This window comes from Cinclus cinclus, chromosome 3 (assembly GCF_963662255.1).
Source record: "Cinclus cinclus chromosome 3, bCinCin1.1, whole genome shotgun sequence".
NCBI lineage: Eukaryota > Metazoa > Chordata > Aves > Passeriformes > Cinclidae > Cinclus > Cinclus cinclus.
Window position 1 is genome coordinate 21,373,982 of NC_085048.1, and position 15,437 is coordinate 21,389,418.

The window sequence follows — 15,437 nt, forward strand, 5'->3', positions numbered from 1 at the left end:
GCTATTCATTTGTCACAGTACTCAAAGGATTTATCCAAGTGCCCAGAAGAATGCACTGAAAGGCATCCAGCCGCATACAAATATGAAAGTCTGAGGCATTAAATATGACAAATTGGCATGACTTGGCAGTCTTCCTTAAAGTGTGCCTTGGTTTGAAGCAGATGCAGCCAGGCATTTTGATCCAACCTTGAGATGAAAAAATATTCTTTGTCTGATCCCCCGAAGACTGACACATTTTTTACCAGAAAATTTAGCTGCATGTAGGCTGACAGAAGATGTTAAAGATTACAGCAGCAAAGCCAAGAGAAAGGAAACTGGTATATGGCACCAAAGGAATTACTGCTTGTCCATCAGAGGTATGGCTATCAATCAGTCATATTGGGCACTGAAGGCTATACCACTGTACAAACTGTGTTCAGAGTCGTATCAAACCTCACAGCCTTTGCCTCTGTGGGTTTTAAGTTTGTGTCATACATGGGATTTTCAAATGAAGCTTGTCCATTACTGTTTTCATGTCCAGCATACCCATTGTACTGTACTTTTGGTCTTGTTCTGAGGGAAAAAAAAGACAGGAAATTATCATTTGCAATAATAGATATACTAATATTTCCAGTCAGTCTACATACCAGACCAAGTGTCCATAATATCTTACACTATGGTAGTAACCTTCAGGTGAGTGTCTGCAACTCCAGTTATTCCAGGTAGATCTCCCACAGCATGTCTTTCTACCTCCATAAATACTTCCAACAATAAATACTTTGCTAAAAACCTTGTTCACACACCTGTAATCAGATTTATCAAATCCTAACTGATATTCACATAAATGTTGACAATTCAGTATCAAATGATAGTGAAAGTAACCATTCTTTTCTTTTTGGTAGTGTTTTCTCAGTGTGAAAGAGATATCAAAATTTCAAGTACATTCACATTTTTACGGAAAGCTCTTTTAGAACATATGAAGCCAATCATTAAATGAAAAATAAACCAGATTTTTTTTGGTGCAGATTTTCTAGTACATAGAAAATACATCTAGTAACATGATATCCTATGATATTATATTTTATTATTTTAAACTTAAATCTCTTTGTATCTAGAAGTATTTAAAGAAATATAATAAGGAAGTTCAGGATATTGTTTTATACATAGAATAGCAATAAGGCAAGAACAGAGATAAAAGTATACAAAATGTAAGTGCTTGGTCCTTAATAAATATATCATTATATAACTTCAGAAAAGTAATCATGAAAGTCAAATTCTTCTTACAAAATTATTTTGTTTTGGATAGCAGATAAGGAAAGCTATCACTCAAAGATATGACTAATGGATATTGACAAAGTGCAAATAATTCTGTTACTGATAAGTACATTTTTTCAGCCTATTTTCATTTTATAACTACTAAAAAATCATAGAAGGTAACTAGGAGCTTTCCTAAGTACAAGTAATTAAATATATTGTAATTTTGCTCAGAAAGACTGAGTTGCGGTCTTCATTCCTGAAGTAATCCCTGTCAGTCAGATAAATGGTACAACTGCGTAAAAAAGATTTAACAACGCTGGTTCTTATTAGATGATGTTAGTCTGAGATAGGCACAGCAAAAACATCCATAAAATTGTACCCTAAGACCTTCAAATTCTCTGTTACAGAGAGCCTCTAGGAGCATAACTACCATTGTATCATTTTGAAAATTTCATGTTGTTACTCTGATCATTAATATTATTTCAAGATAGTCCCTTGAAAACTTATAGATCCTGTTCTCTTTCTGTTAGAATATCCCTTCTTTTGAAAATAATAAAGTTTGACCTAAAATTACTTTACCTCACTAATCAGCTTGTTAATTTTTTGAAGGCAATATGACACTGATATCCCCTCTAAAACCTGTAGTTTAGTGGAAGTAATTCATTAAAAATAGAAGAAAAGGAAAACGATCCTTTCTAATATTAAGTTATGAGAAATATCTCTTATCTCAAATATAATTCATTTAAATTAGGCAGACCTGCAATGCTGCACCAGCCATACCATTAACAGGGGGATTATAGCTGCTGGTCTAAAGAATGAGTTTTATCTCTCTTAAATACAGATGTATTTCTACTGCGCATGTAGGGCATTAAAAATTTCATAGGATAAGCTACAAAATATATCCCTATGTCACAAAATATGTTTTTTTTTTTTTTTAATGTGTTTGCTTCCTCTTTCTAAGCAATATTCCCTTTTCACTCCATCTCTTCTCCAGATCCGAATGCCTGTGCATTCATGATGCTCCACCAACTCCCCCCACCACTGCAGAACAGGAGAACAGGAGTCTGAAAATGTAGACCTGTAGGTATCAGAAACGCATCTTAAAATACCAAGTTTAAAGACATAGTTGACAGCTCTTTTTGAGCAGTTTTTGTCAGCAAAAGGCTATCCTACATTTCAGGATGTGGATCATTTTAACTGGAGTTCCCAAGTTCAAGCCCCATGGCAATTTTTTTTCCCCTAAATCACCTAATGCTGAGGTAGGAATTCTACTGCATCGTAGGGCACTGGTAGACCTCAGATTGTCCATGTGATTTTTAGCAATCACAAAATACTCTTGGGATCATGATTATAGAACAAAAGTTTACAAAACATGTTCCTGTTAAATACTATTTTGCAAATAGCTCTCAGAAAGAACAAATTTTCTGAAGATACGTATCTTCTGATATCTTGAAGATATCTGCCTTCAAATGAGATTTCAGACAACACTGTTGGATTTATTCTACTATCTAGTGACATATAAAACTTTCATATGACCTGAAGTGATGCCAATTTGTACAGTAATCACTAGCTGTAAGTAATCATATTATGGGCTGTTTCCTCATGGGATTTATGTATTTTTCAGATTGTATAATTAATAATAATAAGCTTTTTGGAAGAAGAAGCTACATTCAATTTAATAAAGCATTAAAATGAAAAAATAGAACATGTGACCTCAGATTTCAATCTGACTCAACCTAACGACCCAAGAAGGTTGATAGATCTTTGCTCCTTAACAGAGCAACTCATTTTTCAAAATGTACACCATTAAGAACAGCCCTACACTGAACTTCTTCATGGGAATTAGTAGAAATATTTGTTTTTCTAGAGAAAAGATATTCTTAAAAGCTTTTAGCACTGTGTTCTCTAGCTACCTATCAAAATCAAACCAAAAAGCTTATTAAATTATTTAATAAATAGCATTTACAATACCTGTGTTTGTAGAGGTAAAATGCAAACCCTGATAGTATTAGAGCAAAGAATGGTACCAGAATTGCAGCTGCAACTGAACTGCTGTTTGTACCATAATAGTGATTTGAAAGGTCTGTGTCTGCACTTAGAGGACCTGAAATGAAACAGAAGGAGGAGAAATAAAATTTCCACATTATCTATGCAGAGAAATAAACTTCCCATATTATGCAGCTACTGATGTTCTTTTTATTCAAGAGTTGAAGAAGATGGTGCCTTGATGAAATAATTCTATTTAAAAACTTGAAATAAGTAACATGCAGAATCATATTGTAAATATTATTAATACCACATCATAATATATCAATAACTATCAAAATTATTTGAAAATAGTATTCAGAAAGTAAAATAATTATTAAATAAACTGATCATTATTCAATTGAATGAAGTTAAGTCATATAACTTCTGAAAAACAAGTTAATTCTCCAAAATTACTGTATTCTGTCAGTCTTAATATTCAGCTTGGAAAGAACAAGCAATGCAAGACCACAATGAACAAGAAAAAGGAAGGAGAAACTGAGGTGACTGCAATAAACCACAGTGGTTCTGCTGGGCTCAGTTGCCTCCCAAGTCTGCACCTGTGCCCATATTCCTCTGGCAGCTTTGTTTGCACTGGGATAGAGCAGTGCAGAGAATGCAAATGCAGAGGCCTGTGGCACGGCTTCCCTGACCTTCTGCTGTGGACAGGAAGATAACCTGGACTGTAAACCATTTTGCAGAACACATTTTTTCATCAGTAAAAGGAGACACATCACTAAGTTGCTTAAATAGTTGACCACCTTGCTAATTCATATTGTGAAGGATGGAAGACAATTTTATGATGAAAAATAAAGAAAATTTCATAGAAAAAAATGTTTTTTGAGATCTAACTCCTTGTTGCCAGCTTGAACTCATAGCTCGTCAGAAAGCAATACAGATCCCATTCAAGAAAGAAGGACCAGGACAGAGGGAATGTATAGAAAGGATTTGGCTTGGACAGATAGCTGTCCTTGATATTCTGGGCTATTACTGTTGTTGAGAGTGGAGAAGAACAGGAGGCACTGCTGTTTACCTCTCAGAAATGCTCCAAACCACCAGTAGAGAGTGTTTTAAGCACTACAACTCCCTCATTGTCAGCAGCTGCATCAATCGGTATTTTTAGGACTCTAATGCAAACCAGTGATACAGCAGAGACATGGCCATTATGCTAATTTCACCAGTCTACTAAAACACCTAAGTTCAAAAACTGAGAAAATAAAAAAATAAAAAAAAATAATAAAAAAAAAACCACACAGAGAAAAAACTAATAATTCTCCTATGATCCCAAGAAGTGTTCGAGATCAGATTGGATGGGACACTGGCAAAGTGATCTCATGAGTAGTATCCCTGTCCACAGCAGGCAGTTTAGAACTAGATGATATTTAAGGTTTCTTCCAACCCAAATCATTCTATGTTTCTATGATTTTTTGCGGTTCAAGCTCAACGCAAAAGACGAAAGAGATTTTTTAAGGAAGATATCTTTAAAGAGATCTCTTTAAACCATAGATGTTTCAATTGTTAACATTAAAATACCTTTTGCACAACTGATTTTAAAAAGTGCATTACATTTTGGGAAGTAAATAAGTTGCTTTTAGAATGAAGTTGACCTCCCTAGGAATTTCGGTATTGTCACATTTGATCACTTAAAATACAAAAAAATATTGCGCTTCAATCTTTTCCCTGCCTTCATCTTCTGTCATGTTTTAGAGTTCTCTATGTATTGCTCTGCAGAACTGGTGAAGGAAAATGTTTTCAAAGTAATAAACCTATTATTGTGGTAGTTGGGGTAATCTTATGACCTGCATCACACTACTCTTAACTTTGTTAGGACACAACCATTTTATTAAAAATATTTGGGATTTGTCCCAAACTCAAGCTGTGGAAATACACTTGGTGTAAATTTATGTATTTTTACTGCATTGTACACTTACTGGACATATTTTAATTTGTCTAAATTTAAGACAGACAAACTGCTGTAGTTTCAACAGTTAATACAAGTTTTAGAAGCACTGATTTAAATGTATTTATTTGGTTAGAAGCCACAGACTCTAAGAATCCCAAAAATGTCAGCACATTCAGTTACCACTTTCTTCATCCTTTACCACCACAATCTCCAGCTGTTTTTACAATTATTTGGAGTATTTAATCAAAAATATGGTAATGATCAAATTCATTGAAGTCTATCAACAAAAATCTGGAATCAATATGCAAACTCTTACACAAATTTCAAAATAGAAATATGTGTGATCAATTAGGTCTTAACTTAGATGTAATACCTATTATGCCACATATGATAGATACATTTTAATGTACAAGCAGAAAAATTATAAAATTCATGATAAACAATTCTTAATATTAACTTTTTCGTTTATTTAGTTAATTAAAAAAACTGTTGTGCAGTTCAAAATTTAAAAACAGTCACAAATTCAGACTTAAATAATTTCTTTATAGTTATCTATGTTGGATAACTGATTCACATTTAATACCTCACTCAAAACTGCTAGTGGAGGTAACCACATATTCTCTATCTCTACAGTTTTTGAAGTACAACACTTAAGATAACGAAACTTGACAACATTTTTGTCAGTGACTTGATATTTTTTTTCCGACCTGGATTTGACCAGGTTCAGACTGTGCATTGCATGTGCCTTTCATTAGGAAAAGAAACTTCATTGCAGTTTTGAATAATCTGAATTTTAGTCATCTATGAAACTCAGTATAACTTCAGCATAGTCTGGTCTACTTAAAATATTAATTTTCAGAGCTGTTTGTGATTAGACATATCCTGATGTTAACTGCAATTCTTATTACAGCATTATCATGATAAGAAACAGAAAGCACATTGTACTGCCCAAATTAAGGTAGTGATTGGTACCACATCTGAAAACAGAAAAGTAGAAATACCTAAACATACACACAAACACACACACAAAATGTATGCAAAAGATAATTTGATTTACTTTTCATTAAAACAGACATAGTTTGTCATTGGGAAATATGTTATTTAGTAGAGGAATATTTAGTAAGATTATAAATGTTTTCAGGGGTTTTTTTTAACAGTTCACATAATAACAGGGCTTTGGTCTCCTAAAACAACAGCAGTCAGGTGAATTCAAATTTTGATAACACACAGTGAAATCATTAATGTACAAGCTGTGTACTTTTATTCTTGAGGTGTTTGAAAAGAATTGGCATTTATATCTAATAGAAAATAATACTTTTTTAAAGAAAATTCTCTGCAACCTGATCTCATGGTGGCAACTCTGTGCTTCTGACCCAAGCCATTCCATGATTCTGTGATTAAGAACATTTTCTTATCACTGTTTAGATCTACCATATGCATTTCTCCTGTGATTCCCAGCTTACTGGTTTCAGTTACTCAGGGCATCTGTACAGCATGGCTCAGTTTTACTAAGAGAAATGCTGTTCAAGTCAGAGAAAGCGTGATAGCAAAAGCCATGTACGATTAAGTGGAATTACATGCCTAAGAGTAATTTCTGAGACAAGGCTGGTTAGCAAGTCAAAGATTTAAAAGAAAAGAATACCAACACAGAAGGTAATTCAGCAGCTTCCAAGGAACAACATAGGCTGGAACTTCTTCACCTGACTGAACCTGCTGGATAGCAAAGACTCAATGGATAGGTGCCTCACTAGGTGTAGATGTGTGTTACCATGCAATTTCATAGCTCATTATTCCAGATATCTGTTTGTGTTTTAGCTTTACACACAACTCTTTTCTCTGGAGCTTTCAGTACCCTGTTTAGATGTAGAGTTTCTTCGTGAATGATGGAAGTTGCATGAAAGGATCTGGAAAGATGATTTATAGAGTGAAATTTAAAATTCACATGTCTCATGATATTCAACACTATTAGGAGTTGATTAATTTCCAGTAATGGATGTGCATTCTACAGCCATTGATCTAACACAACACAGATCCAAATTAATTATGCATGTTTCATTTTTTGTTAATATGTTATGTCAATATAGACAAGTCAAAAAGTACTTTGAGGAAAGAAAAATTAAAAGAGAGGTGTATTTCTCCAGAGAAAATAAATATAGGAAAATAATAATTTTGTGAAGTGGGTTTCTCTTCTCTTCAAAGCCACCTTTTTATATAATTGTAAAAGAAGTGTCCAGACTGAAATGAACAAGGTTTTAGAATAAACATCTCCTAGAAGTTTAGTGTTGAGGCATAGGCACTCAGCAATTGCTGAAACTGAACTTAGCCACGGACTTACAGCCTTTAGAAACCAAGTTGCTATAACCTAACAGAAAAACATTCCCCAGAAATTAGTGATTGCTTGGCAAAAGAGGATAAATAATTTGGTGTCACAACTTGGGCCTCTTAAGAAGGCTCAGGTACAGCTCTAGTTGTCTAAACAGACATAGCAAATCTCTTTATCCTTTGGGTTGTTTTCTAAGGCTACAACCAAAATAGTTTCTGAGAGAAGATAAAAAGTACTAAGAAAGAAAAGTTCTTTCGGTTTTCATGTCATTAACTTCCAAGACTGAGCATACTCAGTTTTAGCACAGTTCTAATAATGCCAACATTGTGTGTTTGATTGCTCTATGAGTCATTCATTTAAGAGTTGGACATGATTTTCCTATTTTCCTTTTGGGTCTCTTCCAACTTAGAATATTTATTCTGTGATCCTGTGATTCCCACTGAGACTAGCATTGTGTTATAGAAAACGATTCATCAAATTTGTTGGTCTTTCCCATTTAACCAAGTAGTTCTCCATAAACGCTGTCTTTGAAGTTTACTTGCAGATGAAGAACTTCATATTGCCTTGTATATGCACCAGTTTATGCATACTTTTGGTTTACTCTAAAGCAGAAAATAATTTAACTTAAAACCCAGAAATATTAAGTTAAGTCTTCAGACAGAGGATATATGAGATCATCATCTCAGCAGAATATCCATGAGAAGAATAGATGTAAAAAACAAAGAAAATTACCCTTGAATATAAGAGAATACTGACAAATATGACCTATATTGGATGGAAATTTACTGTTTCCTTTTAGTTGTTGATTATTCAATAGAAAATAAGCAATTTATAGAAAATCAGTGTCTATTTAGCAATCTTGTAAATGAGATGGTATCTGCATTTGCAGCAAGCCTCTACCAAGATGTCAAAGCTGAAGATGAGTGGTCTAGGAATGCAGGACTAACTTGGACACTGCAGCTCCTTACTAGCCTTATACAAACTGATTACAGCTCTAAAGGGTGGTACGGACAATGTTTTCCACTACTATAAAATGCATTGACTGGAGAATTCTGTAACTGTTTAATTTTCTGCTTATTCTTTATTGACCACCATGAGTTATCAATTTCATGTAGAATCAAACTTTTTTTAGGTAGTTGGTAAACCATGGATATATTTTCTAACCTTAAGAAAATAGCAAATACAAATATACAGCCCCCCCCCCAAACAAAAACAACAAACCACATTCTTACTGTTTCAAGATACCAAACGCTGCTTAACAGACAGATGTTTGAGCAAATGTTGATGTTCTACTTTTACAGTGTGATAGCGAAAATCAGAAAGCGAAAGCATCTTAGATATTACAGTAGTAATGATTACATGAAAGTAGAGGCAGACAAGTAATCTGTCCCACACACAAGTTTACTCTGAAGATTGAACTTGCATTTGGCTTCAGTGTTTGGCAGTTCTTAGGCTGGGACTCTGAAGATATGGGCTTCTGCCCCTAGACACTAAACATACTTAGTTATTTGAGAGATGGCCAAGATGAGCAAATCCACAGCAGAACTGCTATTACAGTACTTAATAGAGCAAAGACGTACAAGAGAGTCAATGGAACACTAAAGAGCACTGGGTACAGCATGAGTGAAATAAATGGAACCAAGGCAATTTATAAAATGTACATACAGTCTGCCATAGAGGTATTGCCTAGGCTGTCTCCTCTTCCTAGACCAGTACTTTTCTGTGTACATACCATGCTTTCACCACTTTGCCGTAGTTCCAGGATCAGGAAGTGCAGATGCCTACACTTAGTATTTCCCAAAAATATTTTATGAGTGAATATTTCATAAGTAAATGTTTCAGCTTTTATGATAAGACTATTTTATGAGCAAAATAACTTATACCAGCTGCTAGAGAACTTGAGTCCATAGCTGTAATACATTACTCACACACATTTAATATTTTTGGCAGTGAAGTAAAATTTGGTCCAAATACATATATATTCTGAAAACATCCACCAGCAGCAGGAACTCTCCAAATGACACTGTCAAAATTAGGGTTTTTTTCTGTCCTTTTAATTTCTTATATGTTTCTGACTACAATTTACATATTTAAGCAAGAAATGTGTTTGCATTGCATGATATCCCTGGTACTTTCAAAAAGAAATGCAAGTGCTTCCAAGGGCATTCTCTTTAAGAGCATGCTCTACTTATTAGGTTGATACACTAGAAAGCCTGTGATAGTAACATGTTAAGCGGAGTTAAATTAGGATTTAAACTGTTTATTTCAAATATGCATCTTTTTAATAGGAGTAGTGTGAAATAAACATGCTTACTTCAGCTAGATAGTTGAGTAATTCTTTGAATTAATTCCTGCAAGACCCCAAAAGATGATACATATTGAAGATCTATGAAACCACATACCTTGTCTTTGGAGCATAAATTTTCCAAAGTCTTTTCCATGTATATCACCTTGATAGGTAAAAACTCCTCTTTCAAGCCCTGAGGATACCTAGAATATGTTGAAACAAACAAAAAAAATCTGAAATTAATAAATAACAATATTTAGCTATTTGTTTTTCTGTATTAGAATAGATATGGAGCCCAGACCTTCACTTTTTAGCCTTTAAAATATTAGTGAATTTTCTATGCTTGTACAATATTTTATTATTTAAAATATTTTATTTATTTGTAATGGTGTTGAACAAAGTTTCAAGATAACACCTGGAATGATTAAAAAATATCTAGCGTATATTTCTGGGGTTTAAAAATTCTTAAAATGCCATACTCATAATTGAATTAGTATGCTGATATAGAAGACTGCTAACTGTCAGATTTAAAACTATTTTCCACAGAAAGTATGACAAGGCAGAAAGAAGAAATGCAAAAAGTTAAACACTCTTTTCCTTCAAGATTAGGTGTACTTTTTCTACAGTAAACCATTTACCAAACCAAAAAAGGACAATATTACTAAACATAAAATTCCCACTCTCATCTAAGGAAACAAGGCAAAAAATGGCAAAATATACTGATTCACTCCTTCTTCCCTTTCATAAACTAAAAATTCTAATCAGAGCACAGCAGATAGAAGTTAGTAAATATTTTTTTTTTTTTTAAAGAAAAAACTAATCAATCCCTACACTGACATCCAGAGCGTTGGATAACATATTTGTAGTACAAAAAAATTGATGCAGTTACATAGATAATCACAAATTACTTCGGAATTTAATTTCAATCATCTTTATCCACAGAAGCCTGTGTACTTACATAACCATCTAGTGCCCAGTTGTCATTTTCATACTTGCTTACAAATATGTCACTTGGTCCTTTAATTTGAAAAGCTTTCAAGAGCAAATGGGCTTCTTCCTTCTTGTAAACACCTATTAAAATAAAGGATGCAAGACATACCTTTTAAACAAATTTTCAAACAGTTTGTTCAAATATCTCTTTAAATCTAATTATATTGATTTAAAACTAAAAGAGTTTCTAGAAAACATATTGAAATAAAAGAATTTCATAGCATGGAAAACCTCAAGATTTAAAGTACTGTAATGGCTTGATCTTATTTAACTCATCCTTTGCTTCATCATACTTGATAAAAGTATGCAAAGATAGGTTTGTATTGTTTAATTTTATACATAACAGGGTAAGAACAGTTTTTTTTCATACAGTATTTCAATATTTCTGAATACAAATAGAACTCCTTTCCTGGAATTTCCTTGACCTGGAAAAGAATTGATTTTACTGTCATCACAACAGTATCTTACTGCAGTAGATATCAGTAGTGCAGTGAAAGAAAATTCCTATTTGGCAAGAAACTACTGCAGTTCTCTCTGAACTCTTGACCTTAAAAGATGGTGATAGCTGATAATGTTCTTTTCAATATAACTGTGATGAGAGACTAAAACTGAACTTCACAGTTAGATTTGCAGAAAGGAAGGCATGATGTTGATTATAAGGTATGCATAATTTGAGATATTATTTAATTATATTTGCCTATTTTATGCTATGCCATTATTAATACCACATTGTTTTAAGATAGATATTAATCACTATTGATTAATTGAGCTTTCCAATGGTACAATTATTAATATGCCTGTATTATGAGTTGTCTGCCACTTCAGTATTTCCTGTGAGTTCAACACACCAATGCTATCCAACAGTCTGAGATTAATAAAACCTACCTTAATATCTATTGAAAACATAATGGCTTAAATAGATGGGTGAATGCATATGAAAGACTGAAGCCTGTGCAGACCCTTTTGTTAAAACCTTTTCTTTTGCAAAATAACTTTTTTTAGCAAAAAATATAAAGTTTTTATTTTATTTTCCATTTGAATGAAAATGCATCAAAACTGACAAGATTAAAAGAAAAAACAAAACACCTTCTTTACCACCAAGTTCTGAACCTACCTGATAGTTTGAGTTGTATGTTGGAAGCCTCAGTGAATGTGGCATTCACTTTGCTGCTTGTAGTATTGAACCAGTCAACAGTGAGAGTAGCAGGCTGTCTTTTTCCTAAATATTCATAAAACCCTTTCCACAGTGAATTTATAAAAAACACATCTGAAGGAACTAAATAAAAGGGGGGGTGGGGGGAAGGGAGGGGAGAGAAGAAACAAACAGAGATGTAAACTACAATGAAATAACAATCTTTTTAGCCATACTTATGCTCATAATTTTTTTAGACAATCATTCTACTGCTCTAAGGACAGATTATAATAAAAATTTTAACAACAGTACAGAAAATAATATTTAATATATTTAAATGAATATGTTATCAATATTTAATAACCTTTCCAAATAATTGCCTATAATATAATCACTTTATAGCCTGTGTGATTCAAAGAATGTCCTCAAGACTATGAAAAACAATAGACTCTTCCCCTAAAGCTCTGTACCTTTAAGGTACAAGGAAAATAAATATAATATTATTCTGAAACCAGATTCCTGGAGGGAAACACTGTTTTAATCCATCCCTTTTGTTTCATGGATCTATTGAGCACTGTGTGAGATTTTCAACTGAGTACCAAATGAATATTGAACTGAATTGTCTGAATTTCTGGTACAGTTTATCAGCCAATTTTAGACTTTGAAGCTTTTTTTCATACAATATTACTGCACCTATGAACAGTGAAGTTTTCAAAGAATGAAACTTCTTTGATTTAAAAGGAACTGCCATTTCTCAGCAACTGCAGTTTGAACTAGCTGAAGTAAAGATCCTACAAAACAAAGCATGAATTACTGGAAAAGCATATGTGTATATTCTATTTATTTGATATGATTGGTATCTTTCCTCTACACAGAAAAAAATATTTAGGTATTAGGTGTTGTATTTTAAATTGTTTAACTAATCATATATCTTGACAAAATGACAGCCCTAGCAAGTATTAAAATTCAGCCTTACTATTCATGACTGCTACAAATGATACTTTCTAAATAGCTAAAGCTATTATAATATTTATAATAGCTAATAGCTTACATTGGAAGTGTTTCAAACTCTCCTAATTAAAATATCCAATTTAAAAATTGGACTTATTCTTGTATTTTGTCAAGCTCTGAGCACATAAAGCACATATAAAGGCAGCTGTCTTTACTGAAGCAAATTTATCTGTGCAGGTATTTTCTGTATCCATTAAAAAAAAATCCATGGATATTTCCTCCTCTACCTAATCATTTATTACAAATATGAATAAAAAAAAGAAACCCAGGGCAATAATGCTTGACATGCAATACATCTGAAAAATCAGAGGGCTGATTAGCTATTGACTAAAGAATAAATAACTTCTTCCATGTCTTTTGCCTTTAAGTTGTGCAAAAGTCACAAGGCAATGTTCACGCTCAGTGCGGAATGATTTAAAAACATCATTAGCATGTTATTGGTTCTATCACTGGATTCCAAACGAGCAGAGACTTATTAAATGGCTTGGAGTGTAACAGCTTTAAATAACTGGAAGTGTTTCATTTCCAAAGTAAAATTCAGTGGGACTTTACACAAGGTTACCTCAACTTACTAGCAAAAATCTGAAGCATTTCATTTCAATTGGTATGCCAAAGTCCTTAGAATTTGTATAATTTCTGCAAATACATGGATTCTGTAAAGGGTCTTTCAGACTCTTTTTCCAATGCATTTGTCATTTTTTGCTACAATATGCCATAGCTAAATTTGAAACTTGGTATTCTAAAAAGAAATATGATTATTTTTATTTGTCTATGTATTTAATCAAAATTGTGTGTCTGGCATATTCCCGTGAAGGTGAACATCCAGTATTAGTGGTACGAATCAGGGAGACACTATGTACGACTTTTATAAAGGACAACATAGTTTTATAAAGGATTCCATACTTTCACCACATTCCAGCATCTTCAGTACATAGTATGTCTAACAAGTCTATCACTAATAGATGTTAAGCTTTGCAAAATAGTACCACTGACTAATTATTTACAGAGTTTGCACTTGCTGATGAACAGAATCAGTGAATCAGTGGGGTGAAAAATTGTATCACTGCTTCCCCAATCATGTTTTTTTTTTTTAAACGTTAAAGCACAAGTACTGCAGTCCCCAGGGATGCTGCTTTGGAGAGGCTCTGAAACGACTGTGCTGAACCCTAACAAGGTCCCTGCCTTTCCCACCCCCTGTGAGCAAATGCAGAATGAGAAAAATGAACTGGCTATTAGTATTCCAATACTGCTCTGGCTGCACTGATTGTACTCAGTACATGACAATTGGGAAAATCCATGGCTGCTCATTAAAACAGCTTCCTATCTATTTTTGTGAAGACTATACAAAGCAGTGAGAACTGTGGGAACCAAACAGCGTAATATAGTTCTTAATTCTCGTGTGGATATTGTAATAATTCTTTAGTTGCAACCTCTACTCAATAATGTAAAAATATATTCTATTTCTTATAAAGACATTAACTCTGCCAAAAAAAAAAAAAAACAAAAAAAAACAAACCAACCAACCAACCAACCAAAAAAAACTAACAACCACCAAAACAGCAATAAGTTGCATGCAGTTGTCTAAAGGTCAAAAATCAGAACACAAATCTATTCAGTTACAGAAATCATAGTTTACCTATATTATCTTAATTCTGTTTAAAATACAGATAGAAGCCAATCAAATTGTATCAAAAGTCAAGATAACAATGTAAAGAATGTGTTTTGTTATAGAACAAAATGTTCTATAATGAAGAGTTAACAATTCAAAACCACATAATAATAGTGCAGAAATGTTCTTCAAAAATCACATAAAACCTTTTGTTCTTAATTACTGTCAGTTGTTACACTTTCACTTTTCTGTTTACTGTTATTGGCACTTTCAATCACAGAATTTAATTTTTAAAACAGCTTTTAAACAATACTTATCACAACAAGTTATAAAGGACATGATATTGCGTGAATTGATACTGACATTCTGCAGAATGTATATATTTGAAAACTAGTTCTACATTTCAATTTGGCATTGAAACTTCAAAACTTGTGTCGTAGCAGATTAATGCATACCTTAGGTGTTTGGTGAGGTAAAGCCTCCAATAAATGAAGACAGCATATTAATTATAATGAAGGAACACTGTATCCTGCTTTACTGTGAGTCTGTAGAAGTAATGCATTTCAGAAGAGCTCATTTATGGATCCACCTGACACTTTCACTAATAAACTCTCCAGGAAGGTTAATTATTACCAGAAATACCTTTTTATCCCATCTACTCTACAGAGTCCTTCTGTGAATTGCCATGAGTGTGAACCATTAATCTTATTTTCCCTGCAGCTTTGCTAAAAATCAAAATACAGAATTGCAAGCTCATTTATTTGGTAACAACTCTGCTTATTGTTAAATAAGTTAATAAAAAAGATTAGGCATTTCATGTTCTGAATGAGGATTTCTCAGATACATTTGTCTATTTTGTCACTGGCAGGAGGAACAGGTTAATGCAAACATGTTAATGAGGTGGCATAGAAAACACTAATT

The 15,437-nt window shown here is 33.1% G+C and overlaps 1 protein-coding gene across 1 annotated transcript in view; it reads right to left on the reverse strand.

Moving 5' to 3' along the window:
• Positions 1-392: 392 nt before the first annotated feature.
• The window catches only part of CSMD1 (CUB and Sushi multiple domains 1), a 1,073,346-nt gene continuing 1,058,301 nt past the window's right edge, over positions 393-15,437 (reverse strand). The window contains exons 66-70 of the mRNA XM_062489724.1: positions 11,879-12,040; positions 10,733-10,845; positions 9,890-9,977; positions 3,208-3,340; positions 393-552 (exon numbers count right to left, since the gene is read on the reverse strand). Coding sequence (XP_062345708.1) covers positions 393-552; positions 3,208-3,340; positions 9,890-9,977; positions 10,733-10,845; positions 11,879-12,040 — 656 coding nt within the window. The remainder of the gene's footprint in view (positions 553-3,207; positions 3,341-9,889; positions 9,978-10,732; positions 10,846-11,878; positions 12,041-15,437) is intronic.